Source organism: Anopheles coluzzii, chromosome 2 (genome assembly GCF_943734685.1).
Source record: "Anopheles coluzzii chromosome 2, AcolN3, whole genome shotgun sequence".
In the NCBI taxonomy this organism is placed as follows: Eukaryota; Metazoa; Arthropoda; class Insecta; order Diptera; family Culicidae; genus Anopheles; species Anopheles coluzzii.
The window spans coordinates 119,480,409-119,500,904 of NC_064670.1; the positions used below are offsets into that span (position 1 = coordinate 119,480,409).

General features: G+C 45.6%; 3 protein-coding genes across 4 annotated transcripts; 2 read left to right on the forward strand and 1 right to left on the reverse strand.

Moving 5' to 3' along the window:
* Positions 1-894: 894 nt before the first annotated feature.
* Positions 895-3,361, forward strand: LOC120948671 (uracil phosphoribosyltransferase homolog). The gene is made up of 4 exons (XM_040365275.2): positions 895-1,629; positions 1,919-2,111; positions 2,199-2,366; positions 2,471-3,361. Exons 1-4 carry the CDS (start codon positions 1,487-1,489, stop codon positions 2,651-2,653), a joined length of 687 nt encoding a protein of 228 aa, XP_040221209.1. The 5' UTR covers positions 895-1,486; the 3' UTR covers positions 2,654-3,361.
* Positions 3,362-3,441: 80 nt separating this feature from the next.
* On the reverse strand, positions 3,442-5,781 carry LOC120948670 (pescadillo homolog). The gene is made up of 2 exons (XM_040365274.2): positions 5,576-5,781; positions 3,442-5,443 (listed from the first exon to the last, which is right to left on the reverse strand). The coding sequence occupies exons 1-2, from the start codon at positions 5,594-5,596 to the stop codon at positions 3,551-3,553; spliced, it is 1,914 nt and encodes a 637-aa protein (XP_040221208.2). The 5' UTR covers positions 5,597-5,781; the 3' UTR covers positions 3,442-3,550.
* Positions 5,782-6,094: 313 nt separating this feature from the next.
* Positions 6,095-14,845, forward strand: LOC120949870 (1-acyl-sn-glycerol-3-phosphate acyltransferase gamma-like). Of its 2 annotated transcripts, none has more exons than XM_040367444.2 (5): positions 6,095-6,731; positions 10,834-11,489; positions 11,564-12,096; positions 12,166-12,523; positions 12,614-14,845. In XM_040367444.2, exons 2-5 carry the CDS (start codon positions 11,306-11,308, stop codon positions 12,754-12,756), a joined length of 1,218 nt encoding a protein of 405 aa, XP_040223378.1. In that variant the 5' UTR covers positions 6,095-6,731; positions 10,834-11,305; the 3' UTR covers positions 12,757-14,845. The 2 variants fall into 2 exon arrangements, with proteins under 2 accessions (XP_040223378.1, XP_040223379.1); XM_040367445.2 differs by lacking the exon at positions 6,095-6,731 and adding an exon at positions 10,657-10,763.
* The last annotated feature ends 5,651 nt before the right edge of the window (positions 14,846-20,496 follow it).

The following is a 20,496-nucleotide window of genomic DNA, read 5'->3' on the forward strand; positions in this document are numbered from 1 at the left end:
CTTTATTTCTCCCTGTCGCCTGACTTGTCTTCTCTCCCTGATCTCACGATCTGTCTCTCTCTCACGCTCTCTTTCTCGATTCACTCTCGGAGTTCATTCTCTCTTGATCCCAGCTACCGCTAGCTACCGGTAGACGTCCGTCTCCTTTTCCGCGCGCCTCCTCCATCTCTATCTCTGCTTTCGTTCAATCTCTCCCATCTCATCCACATTTTTGCATATATAAATATTTTTCGCTCTCTCTGATTTCACTAGACTTCTCTCTCACTCTTGATCCCTACAAGCGCCTGGTGCATTTTAAAGGCATGCAATAGAGCGCATTCTCTCCGTGGTAGCGCTCCATCCATCAATTTTAATATTTAGCCCAAAACAACGGACTTCGGATCCGATCTTGAGCCGGACCCCCGCCATGTGTTTCTACCTACCCCTCGCCTGAAAATTTCATTCTCTTTGTCTGTCGGGTAAGCTTTAACCGCCGACAGCGAGATTAAAATTCAAATTTAAATGATTTTCTTTGACGAGCAATTCTCGGAATTCACACAACTGACATTTTCTACTTATTATGAACATTAAATTTTAACGGATAAAATTTTGAATTCCAAACGCATGTAGCATTTTTCAAGTTGCAGGCAAACAAACGTGCATCAGCGCGATACGTAACAAATGAGGATAGCGATCCTTGAAACAGTATTCCAAGCGCCACAGATTAAGCTTAAACCACTGAAAAATCAAATATCTGTGATTTTCGGTAGAATAAATGGAAAATCGGTAGTTTTAGGGCGGTCATCTGTGAATCAATAGGCATATAAAAATCGGTAGGAATACAGATAAATCGGTATTTCTGGTCACTCTGGTTGCGCACCGCTTTGACAGCCCGCATACGAACAATAATAACAAGACCAGCAGTCACACCGGACCAGACCGCTAGTGCGGATGCTTACATCGCCGCTGTGCAGGCTTTTTCTCTTCTTTCTTGCTGTTGTGTTGCAGTGAAATAAACGTGGGTGTCCCATTTTCGTCCCATCACGCCCTAAAAACCGTAAAGCGACGTGCCGACTGCTCCTTGGTGGTGGTAGCAGCTGACCGGACAGCAGCGTAGACCGACGGTTGCGGGACGATCTAAAACCCTACCTCCCTCTGTCGACCCTTCCTTTCTCACACTCACATCCGCCACAGTGAAGGACGACGGCACGCGTGTCTCTGTGTCTGGCCCGGCACCCGACCTACATTGACGCAAAACACCACACACACACACCCTTAACTCGCCGTGTGTGCTGGCTGCTTTCCGGTAGGCTGTAGAGGGCGTGATCCTGCGGTGGTGCGGCGTGCAAACGGTACCTCACAAATTAATAGCACTTAACGCGTACTGTGCGGAAGTAAATTGCAAAGCAAATAAGGGCAAAACTATCGAGAGCAAATTAGCCCGTGGCGGTCCATAGAGAGAGAGAGAGTGAGCGAGCAAGAAAATTAGTTGCCATCCAACACAAACATGTGCAGTGCAAATGAAAACAACGGTACCGCCACGCCGCCCCCGGTGGCACTGTCGCAAAATCCCAGCGATTATGGCAATAACTTAAAAATCATCGACAGCAACGACCAAATCAAAGAGCTGCAGACGATCATACGGGACAAGTAAGTAAACGCGTCACGACGATGTGTGGATGACGATGATGATGATGATGATGATGCGGTGGCATCACAGCCAGCAGGCGCTGAAAACATGATCACGATGTGATCGAACCGTGCTAACTTGTAACATCATCATCGTTACACACTTTGTAAAGCGAAATGCGCGCATACGCACTAGAATGCAGTTCGTGTGATTCACAAACGATGTTTTCCTCGTGTTCTTTCCCCCCGCCACCGTGCAAACACATAATGTGGAATATATATACCGGATACCGACGGGGTCTAATTTTAGAAACACCACGCGGAGCGACTTCAAATTCTACGCCGACCGGCTGATTAGGCTGGTGATTGAGGAAAGCCTAAACCAGCTGCCGTACTCGGACTGCTCGGTCATCACGCCGACCGGCGCCATCTACGACGGGTTGCGGTACCGGTCCGGCAACTGTGGCGTTTCCATCATCCGTTCCGGCGAAGCTATGGAGCAGGTAAGCGCACATTCATGCGGCACCTCCCGTTTGTGGTCAGTACCAACCAGCATCACTCCGATATCACGGTATTTGCGCTCCTTTCAGGGACTGCGAGACTGCTGCCGCTCGATACGAATCGGCAAGATTCTGGTCGAATCGGACGCCGAAACGCACGTGGCCAAGGTGGTGTACGCCCGGTTTCCAGACGACATCGCCCGGCGACAGGTACTGCTCATGTACCCCATCATGGCAACCGGCAACACCGTCATACAGGTAAAGACACCCTTCGCCCTGGCAACAGGGAGAGAAATAGGCGTATGAATAATCCTACCTTGTTTGTCCGTGCCCGTTGCTTCTCTACCCCTTCCGACATGCAGGCGGTCAGCGTGCTGAAGGACCACGGTGTGAAGGAAAACTCGATCATCTTGTCCAACCTGTTCTGCACACCGATAGCCGCCCGGATGGTGGTGACCGCCTTTCCGGATCTGAAAATTCTCACCTCCGAGCTGCACCCGGTCGCACCGAACCATTTCGGACAGAAGTACTTCGGCACGGACTGAGCGGGCGAGGCAGTGGTTAACGACGGTTAACGGAAGAGTCCTTCACCGGTGGGGGGAGCAAGGAGCAAGGGTGTTTTCAGGCCAAAAGGTTCACGTGTTCACTTCAACGCACGAACACATTTTAACACGTTCTAGGGAAAGCTAGGGGAGAATAGAACGAATTAGCACTCTGATTGGCTCAAGCAAAAGAAGCAAATCCCGGCTGCACCACACTCTCAACGATGTGTTGTACTTACAGTTCTCAAAAGCAGACCAGCAGACGATGGCTGCGCAATCAAATACTTAAGGGCAGACGATGTGTTACTAGGATCGACGATGTGCTGAGCCTGCGTTCGATGGATACAGACTGGACTAGGGGTGTGCGTGCTTCTGGGCACACCAAACACGAATAGAAAAAAGGTAGCATAGGCATAGGAGTTGCTGCGTTTGCGATGAAGTAGGCCGTGACCAGCAGCAAGGTTTGCAAGGGCAGCGGTAAAGGTTCGTAGCTAATGTGGCAGAGTGAGTGTAGCAACAGTTCTGTGGTGTAGTAGCGCTAAGCTTTAAGCAAAAAGGTACGGAATTTAGAAGATAAGTCAGTAAAATCACGGTCACGATACTAATACTACTGATCGTGTACGCTGCGGCAGTAGGGACACAATTACGTTAGCAAAGTGTAATATGCCAGATACAATTGTTCATAATATACGAATCATTTTAAACATTGAAGGAACGAGCCCTTTCCTTTTCGGATGTTAACAGCAATATGCTTTCACTCGCGTGGTTCGCCTTTTTTGTTGTCGATAGTATAAGTAGGAGAAATGCAACGTTTTATTACTCTTCCCACGAAGCTTCAGGTTTGTGTGTGTACGCTTAAAACTATAATATACTTATCATTTTCGCTCCATGGCCTTGTCTTTAGGCCAAAATTTGCTTCCGCTGCTGCTTCTGCTTTTCCATCTGCTCCGCTCGCTTCTGCTTCTCGATGCGTTCCCGCTTGTTTGCCAGCAGCCGCGCGTTCTTGTCCGCCTTTTTCTCCCGTTCCACCAGCTTCGAGTACAGCTTGCGATGCCTCGACTTTACCATTCGTGCCCGCAGCGCCTCCTCCTGCTTGTCCACGATTTTCTTCTCGGCCTCGTTCTCCCTGTACACTGTGCCGCGCCGCACCGCCATGCCTTTCGGTTTGTTCGAGACCGGTTTCTGTTTTTTCGGCATCACGTCCTCCTCCTCCTCTTCCTCCTCATCCTCGTCGTCCGACTCGCCGTCACCGTTCTGCTGCTGATTCTTTTCCGCTGCGTCCTTACCGTTGTCGGTCGCATCATCCGCCCCTTCCTTCTTGCCACTGTTGAGCGAATCCGTTCGCTCGTCGTTGAACGCCTTCATCAGGGCGTAGTCTTGCATTTCCTGCTCATTCTCCGGGTCCTGCACCTCCTCGTCGTCCGAAATGTGCTCGTGGTCGGCATTCACCTCCGCCGGCTCGAACGTTTCCTCCTCTTCCTCCCCTTCGGCGGCCTTGCGCGCTGCCAGCTCCTCCGGCGGCACGTACCGCGCATTCGCGCTCGTGAACGGCGACAGATGCGGTGGCAAAACGGCCCCCATAAAGTACTTGTTGGTCGGGAGCAGACGGCGCTGATTAACACTATCAAACACCCACTGCGGTTGGATGTAGTCGCGCGAGATGTGCTGCTTCTCCATGCTCGGCCGATCGACAATCTGGTGCGTGATCGTTTCGTCGCTCTCGTCGAACGTGGCGCCGACAAACATCGTCTTGTCCCACGAAACCTTACCGCCGAAGCAGCGAATGATGAACACGAGCGGCTCACGGGGCACCTCCCGGTTGAGGAAAAACTTCAGCCCCTTGAACAGTGTCTTCAGCTTGTTCACGTTCTGTGCCTCCTGCCGGATCTGGCTCACGTGCGGCAGCTCCTCATCGTTGCCCGTCCACTCCAGCAGCTCCGGCTCTTCCGTGTCCCCGTTGCCACCGTCCGAGCGCAGCAGCTCCACGTTCAGCGCGGCAATACGCTCCGACACAAACTTCTGCTCGTTGCCCATCGTTTCGTCCGAGTCGAGCGAGTGCGCAAACTGGGGCGGATACACCAGATTGATCGAATGGTACAGCCGGTAGTTGATGAACCCGGCCATCACGGTGAAAAAGTCGCCGAACGATTTCATAATGCTCAGGTCGACCATCTCGCCGCGGTGCGGCGAGTACGGGAAGTAGTGCGGCACGATCCACGTCACCGTTTCGCCCTTGATCTCCGCCTGGAAGTAGTAGCCCTTGATCGAGATGAACACTTTGCGCAGGGCCTGGGCCGCGATCACGTAGTGCATAAACTCCACCGTCAGCCGGCGGCTCATGCGCGTCAGCTCGCGCGTAATGATCTTCGTCGCCGGGAAGGTGCTGAACATGAACAGCAGCGTCATGCAGTCGTCCAGCTCCTTGATCGCGTCGATGAACGTCGGGTAGCGCTCCTTCACGATGTGGTCCAGCTTCAGCTGCGGGTAGTTGTGCAGCCGTATGTCGCGCAGGTTCATGTTCTGCTTCGCCGCCGCATGCTTGATGCGCCGGTTGAAAATCTTCCGGTCGCGCAGCGTCCACACGATCGGCTCGTGCAGCAGGAAGGTGATGTCCTTCTTGTGGTACAGGATCTTCATCTCGCGCGAACCGTGCTGCGCACGTGCCCGGTGCTTCGGTTCGCGCGGATATATGCCCTTCAGGATGCACAGCTGCCGGAAGTCTTTGATGTTCAGCTGCAGCTTGTTCATGGCGGCCTTCCGGGTGTAGTACATGGCACCCTCGCCAGATTTGAACTGTGGAAGAGCGGGAGAGGGAGGAAATCAATGCAAGGTCGCATCTTCATCATGCACACGCATATTCCACACATTCCAGAGCATGTGCTAATGGCACACCTAACCTCACTTTGCAACTACGCCGCAACTTACCTTGTGATTTCGCTTCACCATCGTGACGAAAGGGAAACAAAAACGAAACAAACACCACAAATTCCTATGAAAGTGCTCTGAAGCACGTGTACTACAGATACTGCCGGAAAACTACCCTTTTTCAGCACGAAAAACGCATTCCACGGGAGCTAAACAAAACCCCTGACCGCACACGCCGTGCGATGAAGGAAGAAAAGGTTTGTTTTGACATTTCGTACCAAATAAAAAAACGTGCTTCGTTCGAATTTCGAACTGTCAACAGTGGTAGGGCACAGTGGGACACCAACTACAGATAATAATTTGAAAAATATCGACAAAATTGTTAAAAATATAGAAAGCTGATAGGACAACATTTGAATTTTAAAGTTTTTTTTATATTATGACCAGTAACAAGATCTTTCTTCTACATTTCAGGTGTTAAAAGATAAAATAAATTAGCGACGCTCTTCCCAAACGTAAACAGCAGCAGACCGCACCCTCTTCGCCAGCCACTGACAGCGAATGCGCACCAATACCATCACACCGTGGGCAAGGGCAGTAAACAGTTAGCGGAACAGAACGGAAGGCAAAACATCGTTCTAAGTTGATCAGTGAGCAGCGCTCAAGTAAATTAAACCATCTGGTAGTCAGCTGTCGGTGAAAGAAGTTCCATTTGTTCGATCCACGTGTGTCGGAAGTCTCCCTTTCCTTACCTGTTCCGACGAACAGCGCGCGTACCGGTGTGTTATTCATCCTCCCTTTTCGGAAGCGCAAGAAGAGGGCAAAGAAGAAGTTTCCCTTTTTGTTGAGCCGCCCCCTTTGCCAACACACTCCCCGGTCGGTCGCGAACCATCGGCTCGTGGCGGCCGTCATCATTTTTAGGTGAAATCGCACGCAGACAGCGAACGACGGGCAACGGTGCACGGTGCCTGTGTGTGGACTTGTTTTGCAAATCCATTTCATCGACTCTACTCTGCCCCTTAGTGAACAATCGGTTTGTGCTCGTGCTATTATCGATTTCGCGGTGTGGCTGACGGCGCTTGTTGCGTAGTTTGCGTAGCGAACGTGGATGCAGTAGTCCTTCGTCGTACAAACGAACGGCTCTTGCTGCTACTGCCGCTTCCGGATTGTCCAGCATCAACAGGCGGACACCATTTAGGAAAGAAAAAAACACAAGGTAAGGCAAGGCCAAACCCATGAACAACGCCTGTTAAAGGGTATCAATAACACTCACCCCAATCCCTTTACGGTACCCTGGTACGGATCTATCGGAACCGTCAAGCGGGAAATAGAACGGAACCATCCTCCCCCGGCTCACCTCATTCCACTGTTCCCGTTCTGTTTCATTCCTCAAGCGCGTGTAACGAAGAAAACAACCCACCCCAACTAGCGGTATTACGCTTTACGGCACTTCCCCAAGTATCATTGCGTCGTCAATGCATGGAACTATTTACTCTACCCTCCTCGAGGCAGCGCATAAAACATGCGTAATTATAAATTCCGCTCAAGTTCAGACTTTCGACCGGCCCCCCGGAATGCACTTTGGACGCTAGGGGTTGCTAAGGAAACAGCACGAAAACTGTTTTTCGGGGCCCACCATTACTGTGGATGGGGTTCGTGCGTGTTCGTGTGTAGTGCGTGAGCTCACGCAACAAAAAGAAAATCCAGCAAATGCCTGTAGTAAAAAAGCCATCTAGTTACCCACCAAGCCCGTCGTTGTAAAGGCTGGCGGCTATTAAGGATTTGTTTTTGTTTTTTTTTCTCTTATTCTTCTTCTTCTCCACTCACAAGTCCTCTGGACGAACTGGTTGCACTTGTTGCAGTATGCAGCGACGACGTCAAACACGTCCCCCTGTGCAATGCAATGCTGTGGCAATCTGTGTGTGGGGCGTTACGTCACCATGGACTTCGCACGAGTTTCGAGCTCTTTCTCTGGTGGCGGAGCAGCGGTGGTTGCGTTCTTCCCCCCTTTTGTTACGCAGTGTATTAAATGGGTGTGTAAGTTGGTGGGTAGCTCCACAACGTGGCCAAATTTGCACGTCCAAGTGTGGCAAGTTAAGCGTCAGGACAGAAAAGAACTGGTTACAGGCAAGGCAAACCCTGCATGTGATATGGTGCAAAAATAAACCCCTCCCGGTAAGGCTCCCGGCTACAGCAAATCAGCAACAGATTTGTTTATGTCGGCATTTTTTGCTGTTGCTTTTGCTGATATCACGCTGCCACGCTCCACCAATGCTCCCTCCATCAGCAACTACTGCTGACAGGTGAATCAGGTCGCAAGAGCATAAAAGAGCCTCATAAAACGTCTATCGAATCACTACTCCTAGCCGGTTTTGTGGGGGGCCTGTTCGTCTGCTGCGATTGATTGATGAAGCGATGGTTTTGATTGACTTATCAGCACGCAATGTATCGGAATGGGGCGGGCGGCCAGTGCGTGTGTTTGAAGATAACAATAATGCGGTTGTCGGCATGTTTTCATCCCCACGGGCGGAAGAATTACCATACAGTCAAATTGGATGATTTGTTTGGCGAGATCGGAAGCGAAACATATGACGCTGACGATGATGGAATGCCACATCTCTCATCATATCTCTAATAAGGCACAGTAGAGCGAAGCGTGAAAGTGCGAATTCTCGTTCTTTGTATAAAATCAGTATCGATAACGTGACGCTGTTGATATCATCGAATCCACCCCAGTCTTGTGTTGTGGTAGCAAACCCCCCTTTGGTTGGGTGCAAAGTCCTCACCCCGCGCATTGGATAGATTAGGACGCTGGCCGCTGTCTGCTATGATTGTACACCATAGCAACCTCTTTATCTTCCACAGGCGACGGCGCGTAAGAGGGCATATCAATGTTGCGAATGAATCCATGTTTTTTTCGCATTTATAGCCACAAACAATGAGGAAAGGAACATCTTATTTTTCTATTTTTTTGTGTAGTTTTTTGGAAGCACAGTAAAGTGATAATGATTTTCTCTCTCCAATTTTAGATACTGCAGGAACGAAGAACGAAGAAAAACGGTCATTCATAATTGACTGCAAACAATGAATTTTAACATTGAAGCGTAACGAATTTGCTGTTGAAGTAATAAGCGCTGCTGTACGATAAGCGTAATTAGCTCTTTATATGAAAACAATCTATTTAGCCATATTTCACGCTGAATAGGTGATTTTGATCTGCCAGTTGCGTGGTTCGTTATAATTTCGTTGGAACCATACTGGAGCCATCTTCTTGGCTTGCATCAGGAGCGTCCGAAATAGCTCACGGTCTCGTGTCTTCGTCTGCCAGTCCGTTATTCCGGCCTTAATGGCGGACGCCTCCACGCCACCTTGCCACCTCAGATTGTGCCTACCACGCCTCCTCTGTCCTTGTGGACGGGCTGGGTCGCACTTTACGGGTTGGGTCGTCCGTTTCCATGCGTACAACATGGCCAGTCCACCGGAGCCATGCCAGCTTGATACGCTGCACGACAGTAAGGTCACCAAGTATCCTTCTGAGCATCTTCCTCTCGAACGCGGCTAAGAGGGTTCCGTCCGATTTAGACAGTGCCCATGTCTCAGTGGCGTATGTGAGTGCCGGTACTATATAAGTACTGTATAGTCCCAGCTATTGTCGTTGCTGACCTTTGATCCAAGATAGGTGAATTCTGGGACGACTTCAAAAGTGCGTTCACCTATCTGTACGTCACGCCTACGTAGATTCTGATCATTTATTGGTAGGACCGCTGATGTTGCCACCATCAGTTTGGTCTTTGCCTCGTTTATCTGCATTCCGAGGCTCTCTGCCGCCTGCTCGCTCCCTTGGTATGCTTCTGCTACATAGGAGAGCCGCAGACCAATGATGTCTATATCATCAGCCCATGTCATAACATCTGAGATGACTTATAGAAGATGGTTGCCGCGGACTCCACCCTCGAGTCACGGATGGCCCTCTCTAGCGCCAAGTTGAAAAGGGTATAGGCAAGCCCGTCCCTCTGGCGCAGACCTTTGGTGGTAGCAAAAGGTCCTGAGTGTTTTCCATCCACCTTCATCTGGCAAGTGACGTCGGTCATAGTCATTCTAACTAGCATTATCAGTTTGGTCGCGATTCCAAAATAGCTCATAGTGTCGTATAGTTTCACCCTGGCAATGCTATCATATGCTGCTTTGAAGTCAATGAAGGGATGGTATGTGTCGTGTCTGTATTCAGCCATCTTCTCCAAGATCTGCCGCATGGTGAAGATCTGAACAGTGGTTTATTTTCCGTTTCGGAATCCTCTTTGATAGTTTCCGACTAACTCTTCGACGTGCGGAACACCTATTTTTGCTCTATTTTATAGGCGGTATTCAACCCCGTTATACCCCTGTAGTTGTTGCAGTCCAACCTATCTCCCTTCTTGTAAATGGGGTAGATGATGCCGAGATTCCAATCACAAGGCATCGATTCGCTATCCCACACCACAGTAACAATTTGATGAATCTCGTTTTCTAGTCGTGCTTCTCCCGATATAGATCACATTGTTAAGTTTCATCTTCATAATCCGAGCGACGATCGTCTCCCAATACGCTTACATTCCCACCGGTATTAGTGTTTTTGTTTGTTACCAACGATATCAGATATCCCGCGAATGATAGCGCCAAGTCATTTTCCAAAATTCCATTCCGCCAGCGATTGATTCCCCCTTTCACAGGTAAACGATAATGATGATGGAGGTTCTATTTTGGTATCTTTTACCGTACCGTCCGTCAAGCCAGCTGGCGGGTTACGTTGCAACAACAAAAAAAGAAAAGCGAATTTAACGTAAACTTGTCATGTGGTGTGTGAAGATTTACGATAAATGTGTTAGCAGAGGTGTAGCATATTTTTCGACTTTATCGAATTTTTCGACCCACCAATACGTACGTGGATTAGTTGTCTGAGCATAGGAGCAACAAGACATTTGTTTTTTTTTTTTGCTTTGCATTTACTTCGCTCCGACACGTCTCCCGTCTCGATCGAGCCGAACGGGATTAGTATGCGCCCTTTCTTATCGCTTGACCGTCCCTCCCGGCTATGTTCGGTGGTTGTTCGTGTCGAGCGTCCGTCCCTCTAGGGGCAGAGGGGGATTGCAGCGAGATAAGCGCGCGCCCAGTCCAGCGTTGACCGGGTGCGGTAGGTTCACTTCGCGTCAGCAGCCGCAGCTCTCGGGGTCGTGATTTTTCTACCGCGCGTTCCACATCAGCAGTTTTCGTAATGCAATCACATGTTTCTGGTAAAAAAAAACACACACACTAATAAAGCTCTTCTCTTTTCGTTTTAGGGAACTGTTGAAACTCTTCCAAAGGCGCGCACCCGTAATGAGCGTGTAAGATCGTGCACCATTTCACGCAAAGACAGACAGGACCCCCTTCCCATGTGCTACCGGCGAACAGTAAATAGCTCTGTGCATATAGTTTGGCTTCACTTATGATGGTTTAAACCGAGTCACCTAGCCGCTACGTCCCCCTTCACCGCGCACCCAAACATACACAATCGTAGTTGTTTCACGCGTTGCACGCAAGTAGTTTGGCGTTCGTCTTTAGGTTTACATTCTCTCCGTTACAATTGCCTTTTGCGCGGGGCAGCAATACGCGTTTCGTTCAGTACCCCTTTAGTGCAATAACCAGTACGCTAGACTGTAGACAGAGTGTAGGAACAAGCTTTCCAAAAAGACACAAACAAACCCACCTCCCCAAATACTACAAGTAGCAGTAAAGTTTAAGTGGAAAAGTGTTTGGAAAAGCACACACAAAATGGCAGGCTTTCTGTCGATGCTCAAGCAGTCGACGCTTGTACACCTTTGCTTTGCGATTTCATTCTTTACCTCCGGGCTGATCATCAACACCGTACAGTGCATCCTGTACGTCGGGCTGAAGCCGTTCAACAAGCATCTCTATCGAACGATCGGTTACTATCTTTGCTATTCGTTTTACTCCCGTAAGTAGCTGTAGCGCTTCTGTTGAGGCCGGGCGGTTTGGTCTCAATTTTTGTTCCTTTCCAACCCACCACAGAGCTTGTCTTTCTGGCCGACTGGTGGTCGGACACGAAGCTAAACGTGTACGCTAGCGACGAGGACATGAAGTACTGCGGCACCGAGCACGTGCTGCTGCTGATGAACCACACGTACGAGATCGACTGGCTGCTCGGGTGGATGTTCTGCGAGAAGGTGCGCGTGCTGGGCAACTGCAAAGCGTACGCGAAGAAGGTCATCCAGTACATACCCACCATCGGGTGGGCGTGGAAGTTTGCCGAGTTTGTGTTTCTCGAGCGCTCGTTCGAGAAGGATCGGGAAATCATTGGCCGGCAGATTAACGAAATCCTCGACTATCCCGACCCGGTGTGGCTGCTGCTGAACGCGGAAGGTACGCGCTTTACCGAGCAGAAGCACGAAGCGTCGGTGAAGTTTGCGCAGGAGAAGGGTATGGTGCCGCTGAAGCATCATCTGATCCCTCGCACGAAGGGTTTCACCGCGAGCTTGCCGTTTCTGCGCGAAAAGTGTCCGGCCGTGCTGGACATTCAGCTGGCCATTAGCAAGGACTCGAAGGTACACGGCTAATGGGTGGTGAGATTCAGGTTTCGGGCCGAATTGAGCTAACATTTTCCACAATTCCAGGTTAAGCCGACGATTTTCAACATCCTGAACGGCAAACAGATCGAGGCGCACTTGTGCGTGCGCCGTTTCCCCACCGGGACGCTGCCGGAGCGCGAGGAAGACGCCGCCGTCTGGCTGCAGGATCTGTTCCGCGAGAAGGACCGAATGCAGGACAGCTTCCACCGGACCGGTAGCTTCTTTACCGATTCCGGCGTGGCCGAGCGGCCCAAGCTGCAGCTGCACCGCCGACCGACGACGCTCGTCAATACTGCCTTCTGGGTGGTGGCCACCCTTACCCCGATGCTCTACTACCTGGTGATGCTGCTGTTCAGTGGCGAGATTCTGTACTTTTCGATCGGTGCCGGCATTCTCTTTGCCTGTAAGTATTCGATCAAACAATGGGTTTGGATGGGATAAAAAACCCCAAAAATTAATCGCTCTCTCACCTCTCTCTCTCTCTATTTTTCAGTTTACATGCTGATGGTGAAGGCGATCGGTATGTCCAAGATCAGCAAAGCTTCGTCGTACGGTGCGGAAAAGCTGAAAAATGGCCACAGTCCCACCCACGAACCGGTGGAACCGACCGCTGCCGAATCGTCCAAGGATAAGTAGAACCACCATCGCCGGCCCCGCCAACAAAACAAAAACTCTATTTACACCCACCCCCTACATACTGAGGCGAACGCGCGCGCGGAAGTTTTTTGTTGTGTAATGGACAAAAGGGAGAGAGGCACTAGAGAGAGAGAGAGAGAGAAGCAGGGAAGGCAGCTTTTTTGTACATGCCTAGATGCTATATATACATACAAACATACAACGGGATGTGGGATATACGCCCATACGGGAAGGCGAGTGCTGGTTTAGCTATTGCGGAGGCATTGGTTTTTGCATGCTGCCCCCGAGCTAGCTGTGTTGCAACGGTGTCCTGTCCTGTTTTGTGCCAAACTGTGGCGACGCGTTGTGGTAAGGCTACTACTACTACCCCGTACGAAACACATACAAGCAAGCAAGCTGGATGCAGGATCGGAAAGGGCAAGGACCATTTTGAAGGGGAAGGGCAGCTCTCAAACGGGGCAGGGAAAATGGCCGGTGGGGGTCAAAAAGGATATATAAGCTATTTTATAACAGTTTATTTATTGGGTCCAAGATCCAGACATATATTGTAGCCGGGCGGAGAAACATCTACCTAAAATACACATCCAGCATACAAACAAACAAAAAAACAACAACACAGACAGTGAGAACATCGTACACAAGCACTTTGTAAAATAAGGTACATTTTGAGATGATTGTTGTTTTGAGAATGAAAAGAAAAGAAGGAATCAATAGGAGCAGAGTCGCGCAAAACGCAATGACGATGAGACAAAACGCACGACGGAGATGCACAATGCGCGGTAGCACGTGAAACAATAGGAAGAATCGGCCCCAGAAATGGGGTCGTTTTTGTTTTTTTTCTGGTTTAAGTATGGTTTTTTTTAAATAACTAAGTGAACTTTCTTTTATGATTTGCTTACCCCTTACTGTGGCTTACTTGAACACCCGTTTGCATTTCCTATTGAATTGAGGAAATTATAAATCATAGGCTACTTTGTTTGACACTTTAGCGAAGAAAAAGTGGGCGTGGCGTGCCGGCTTTCATGGCTAGGCCACGCTGAACCATTTTTTGACAGTGCGAAATTAATATACATAATTTAAAGCACCTCAAAAGTATGCTCAAAAGTATGACCTAAAAGTGTCCTCAGCAACTAATCAATTTGTCGTCATGTTTTCCCCCTTTTATAAGCCAACAAAAAAACTTTTACAGTTTGTGTCGTCGGCTAGAGTAATTTATATTAAGTGAGTTGTTTGTTATAAAATTATTTTAAATGTTTAACATGCTTCCCTTCCTATGATTCGTTCACACACACACACCCTTACACTTCCATCCCGAATACGGTTTTTGATATTACACTTTTTGATGGCGCACAAAAAAAACAGGGCAGATAGTAGGTAGTGCACTCTACAGCAAATGCAAGCGGACATTGGGACAACGTTTCAACCGTTTGAAGCCAAATTTAACAGCTGATCGCGATGATATTTCGCACATTTTTTGCGCACAAAGAGAGAGACAAACAAAAGAAAGAAAGAGAGAGAGAGAGAGAGAGAGAGAGAGAGAGAGAGAGAGAAAGGCGAGCGATTGCTTCCAAAAACTATGCAAAAAAGCATTAAAAATTGTTTGATGTTTGTACAGGAATGGTGCTTCCTTTCTTTCTTACGCGCAACAGCAGGGAAATTACTTTGTCAGTCGTTATTGTTACGATTTTAATTACTTACCTTTGCTTTGGTGGAGGTTTCTTTCACAACCCAGTACGAAATACTACCCAACACACACACACACACACGCACACCGCGCAAAAGCGTTGGATATTCGTTTAAAGAGAGAAAGATTGTGTGTGTTTAATTTCTTTTTTTTTTTGTTCTTAGCTAAGATTTTTTCTAATGTAATGTAAGCAACATAAAAATACCGATTCTATGTTTTTGACTGTTTTAAATTTAATCACCATTTCTTTCTTTTTCTTCCGCTCTTCTACAACTACTCTACCACCAATATAGATTGGCGGAGTACTACGCGCACAAACAGGAAGAAGTATTTTTTTGAAGCAAACAACAAAAAAAAGTAATAAAAATACAAACACCCATCCTCCCCCTTGTGACCTTGACGAAACAGTGTGTTAGTAAAAGAATAAATAGTAATAACTATTGCGAAACAAAACTGTGCTGTACGAACTTAGGCTTAACTAAAGAGGAAACAACAGGATGAACAGAAAGAAATCATTTACACGCAATCCACTTTTCTGGTTCTTTTTTTTTTGGTTCTTTAACTTTGTTTATTGGCTTGATTTTTGCTGCTTCGCACTGTGATTTTTTATGAGTGTGTGTGTGTGTATTTATGTTTTTTTCTTATACACAAAAAAACATACTCACTTCTCTTTCATATTTCCGTTTCTTTGTTTTGGTTGCTTTTTTCTTGCTTCTGTTGCATTTACTCCATCTTCGCTTGATTATTGTATGTTTTTGTTTGCATTTGTTTTAAATAATAATATCATGTTTGAATGAATTTTCCATTTTATTCATGCGCTGGTAATTTATGTTTTGTGTGTATGTTAGTTTGTTTCGTTTTCTTTTGCTTTCATTCCAAACATTATCGCCATAGTTAATGATTAATGTAATCAAAGGTTTTGTTTTCGCAACGTTAAAAATATTCGTATTTTCCATTTGCATCCAATTCTGTTTTGTTTAATGCATCCCTTTCGCCCCATGTTCTTCTATTTTTTATGTCCTTTTCATTGAAAATGTAATTTTACACTTGTTTTGTTAGTTTAGGTGTGTGTTTACAATAATGCATTATCTTGTTTTTAAATATATTTTAATTGTTTAAGTACATCACGGGGCGTCTTTTGTTGTTGTTGTGCGCTTGTGTGGTTTGGCAAACCGATTTTCTCTCGGCAAACCGAGGCGTGATATATGCAGGTAGGTGCAAAATATCACCCAAAAAAAACCTTAATTCCGAAATGTTACCACTTTTCACGGACTTCGGGTTTCGCGCTTTCCGTTCGGCAAGCTTTGCCACTGAACGAAACAAATGCAAAAAGTAAACTCGATGGCATCATTTCCGATCTTTGTTTCTTATTTTAAAGTTTTTAGGATTTCATCTTCCGTTACCGTATTTATCATACCATTCCAATAATGGCATGGACGACCACCGTCTAGCGTACGTCAATGTACTAATTCGCTAATTGTGCTATACTCTATACTCTATGCTCTAAGTTAGACAAAGTTGTTAACGTTCATTTTGCTGTTCGCAGCGACCACTCTCACGGTCGGTTGTTGTCGTAGTTAAACTACTCACTTAACGATACATGTTGGCTTAATAGCGATTGAAATTGAAAACAAACAATTAAGGAGAGAATGTAAAACAATCTAACTAACTAAATGCGCATTAAAATCGGTTCTACACTGATCGCACTGTGTTTCGTTTGACACCTTCTCTGTATTAATACAATTCGTTTCTTTGTTGTTGCCTGTTTGCTAGTGGTTGGGAATAGTGATTGTTGAGCTACGTTTATTAAAGGTTCTAAAATGTAACGCTATTGATGCTGGCAAAATTCCTCTACCTTTCGTTTGCATTTGTCTATGTTTTGATTGTTTTTGCCCCCCGTTTTACAGCGACACCTGTGAACCGATTTTCAATTGCGCTATATATTTCACCTTCTTTTTAAAGTGTTGCAACCATATGTTTCGCTGAAAACAGAACGTCGTACATCTTCTGTTTCTGTGCTAACAAAACTTAACCCTAAATTCAAAGTGGTACTTGCAAACTATCGCGCATCGTGTATCGGTTCTATCGTTTCCCACTAGATGGCGCTAAGTGAATGAATCATTCGCGTTAGATCAAAACTCTAACCGCCCTGACCACCCGTTGTCCCTGGCAACGGAATGCGCAGCAACGTCCGAAACACGTGTGCGCCCGGGGTACACGCTAAGTACTGTTGTTGTTTGCTACCATCTTGTGGTTTTGCGTCATGTTCGCGCTTCCCCTCCCGCTCATGCCTAAATTCAGCAATAAAGTACAATAATCTTTCAGTAAAAGTACACAAATGTTACACGCATTTTTAAAACAAATGCTTCCGTTCATCTTTCTTCACCTTTTTCTTCTCCTGTTTAATTTGTTTTCGCGCCGACTCTACTCGCCGATTACGTTTTTACGTTAGTTTACTCTTCGTTTTTATTCTCCCGCAAGCGAGCAAACTACGAGGAGCTTTAGGGATAATTCTTCACCCTAAACTAATCTTCTAACTTCCAAAACAGCATTATGTGTTTGCATTATTCCAGACTAAATGACCAAAGATTAAACAGTACGGAAACGGAAAAAACGATCTTTTGCTTCTTTTCTAAAACAAACACGTGCAACAATCTAATGAATCGATTTTAACGAATTCGGTGCATGGTTTAAATCTCTTCTTTCGTACAAATTAACAAGCTTAAGTGATACACGCTCGCGCAACGCAGCTAGCGCACCAATCGGCAAATCTGTTGTTTCCTTTCTAAATCCGCTCCTTGTTTATTTATCGTGATTTTTTTTTTTAATTCAAAAATGTTTGCGATCTGTTAATATTTATCCCCCCCATTTCTCCCTCACTGCACTGGACAAATGCATTTCGTACGCCGCCACCGGTTTAAAATCTGATGTAGCCATTTTAACATTATCGTTTACTGTACTATAATTACTCGTTTTACTTTAAGTCCTTCGGCTTCGGCTTTAGCATTAGTGTTCAAAAAATGTTTACCAAAAACACCTATAATATGTTCGAGGCTATAATTGTTTAGGTTAGTTGAGTTTTGTTTTGTATGGTTTTTGCTTCTGCTTTTGTTTGTTATCAGTTTAGTTGCTAAACGCCATATGTTTGGTTATCGTTTTGATATTTTAGTGTTTTCCCCCACTTTATAACAGTAACGGAACAGTTGTTTCACTTTTCTCTTTTCCATTCTCCATTTTTTTCTAGTTGTTTCCATTAGTATAGAAGCATACAGCTTTCTCCACTTTTCTTCACTCCTCCTTTCTTCCGCAAACGCACAAAGAAACAGTTTAAAGATTAATTCAACAAACACTTACTATTTAGTTTAATGTTTCAGTTTTGCTTTGTTTTAAAGAAGAAGTTGTAAATATAAAAATGAGAAATTGCTTGCTTTCATCATCTACTTCCTGATTACTTCTCCCTCCCTTCTGCTCCCTTTTCAGCAGTGTAATAAGTTCATTTCATTTAATTGTGTTTTAGTTTATGTTTAACTTTTTTTTTAGTGGAAAGATTTGTTCTTCTTTAAATTTGATTTTAGTTTGAGAGAATTAAGTATATAGCATTGAGGGGAACAACGAACAGGTGGAAGGAAACATGGAAAACCATGGCATGCTTAGAGGCGTTTACAAGTTTATACTATACAAGAGTTTTCATTATGTTACGGTTACACGTTTTTAACTCGCCTTTTTTCTTCTTCTTCCTCCTCTCCGTTTTCTTGATTAATTTTCCTCCCACTAAATATGTTCACACTTTTGTAAATGTTTAAGCTTAAAAATGTAAATATGATAAATATGGATGTAGTGGTTTTGTTTTTGCCTTTTCTGTTTTACTGTTCCACTTTTCTGCTGTTTGTGTTTTGCGTCTTTGCATTAGTGTCTGTGTGCTTGTTGATGTAGTTTTTTTTATTCTCTTTTCATTTCATTATTCATTCGCTTTTCTATTCGTTTATGCTATTCTGATTTGCATTTTTCCTTCGTTTTTTTTTTGTATGTTTATTTGCTTGTAAAACAGGAAAACATCGCTCTGCATTCGATTACATCTTTGCGTTTAGAGTTCGGCCTTTTTGTTGATTTATTACAAACTCTTATTTTTTAAAACAAATGTTTAGCTTTTTTCCATAAACCATTTCTTTTACCTTTGATGTTAGTTGCAGTGTGAACGCATTTTTGTTGTTGTTTTAGCTTCAATTTTCTCCCGTTACCTCTGCTTGCTTTCTTCATCTGTTCACATTTATTATATGCATTTATGTATGTATATTGCGTTATATATGTACGATTTTGGTTTTGTTTTATTTCCACATTCATATCAACGTTCCCTTTGTGTATACAAAATAGCCGGAGAAACTGTAAAAATGTTAACTAATGTTTATTTCTTCTTCTTCTTCTTCTTCTTCTTCTTCTTCTTCTTCTCTTCGGCATTCGGATTTATCCCTCCCCCCCACGCGCTGGGTAGTGTTGTAGTGTTGGCGTGCAGGGTCGCGTGGCGTTATGATAACATTTTATGCTTCTTTTACTTCTTCCTTTTCTTCTATTCATATTTTATTTACCGTTGGATTACTTTTATATTTACTTTTGTTCTATTTCTTGTTATTTTACTCCACTTTTCGTTAAACAGATTTCGTTACGAAATCATTTACTTTCCTACCGTTTTTTTTGTGTTCATTTAGCTTTCGCTAACCAAAATCACCCCCAAAACTCACCTGCTGCTTATTTTGTTCACGTAGTTTCACGTAAATGTACTTGGTTTTGCTATTGCTACTTGAGTTACCATTGTGAGGTGGACTTAATCGTTACCATTATGCATTAGCTAAGTATATGTATAAGTTTATAGTAGCTTGATACAGCGATCCAGTGGAGTCGCTTCTTCTTCTTCTTCTTCTTCTTCTTCTGTTTAACGCTCTCAATGGCTTTTGCTTTTACGGTTAATGTGAATGCATTCCATATTTAAACGCCCGACGTATCTCCACGTGCTCAGCGAGTGGCTTTCTTTCCCATCGCTTGAAGTGGTCAAGTGTTGCTAGTCCGTTGCTACAGCAACTTAGGGGATTACTTAGGGCTGGATTGGCTGGATTTGATTCGAAGTGGGAAGGTGTGTTTGCACTGTTTATGGATTATGATTTAATGCACCGCACCCTTGCAGTTGTAGCATTCTTGATTGATTGATAACGTTGGGTGTAGACTTGTTTAGTGGATAGTTTAGCACTCTATATCTCTAATATGATAGCAGTTAATCAGAGTGTTTCTGTGTTTTTGTTTATTTGCTACGCCTGCTAACTGCTACCACCATTCCATTCGCTGAATCGCTTCGCACTGAAAGTACAATAAACGCCACACCACCACACCCACCGAGACCTATATAAAGTATGATGCTCACCTTCCATTAAAACTGGAGGATGAACGAATGTTAACTCTAAATTTCACATCACAAGTTCGAAGGAAATAAGTGCGTGCTGGGCGTGCGGCCTGTTTGCGCCATCCGTTTGCAATTGCATTTGCACACCAATGGCAAAACATGTTGCGCCACGCGCGCCATCATCAACGCAAACAATGTTTCTGTTAAGGTTTTGTAGATTTGGTTCGGTTATTCGGTTTCTTTTTCTTTGTATGTGCGGGCAACTCGGGGCTCCGTAGGATATATTAATATATTGATATTAATGTAGAGCTGAACCTTTTTTTTCCTTTTGGCTGCTACATATCGGGGAATCGAACAGCACACCGGGACAGACGCAGAAAGTGCTATACAGCGTTGTTTTTTTTTATCTTCGTAGGAACTCGTCTCAACGGTGACGCAAACATCTTCTTCCTCTTCGTCTTCTATCGCTAGGTAACAACTCAAACAGCACAAACAGCTTTAAAACACGCTAACAAATGCTTCTAAGAACAGGGCAAAACTTGCGGGTAAGTATCAAACCGTAGCAACAGTGCAATAATAACATCCCTAACAAACGGCGCATCGAGAGCTTCTAGTGATAAAGCGTGTAAATGGGCGCAGCTGGGGGAAGAATCTACGATACGATCGG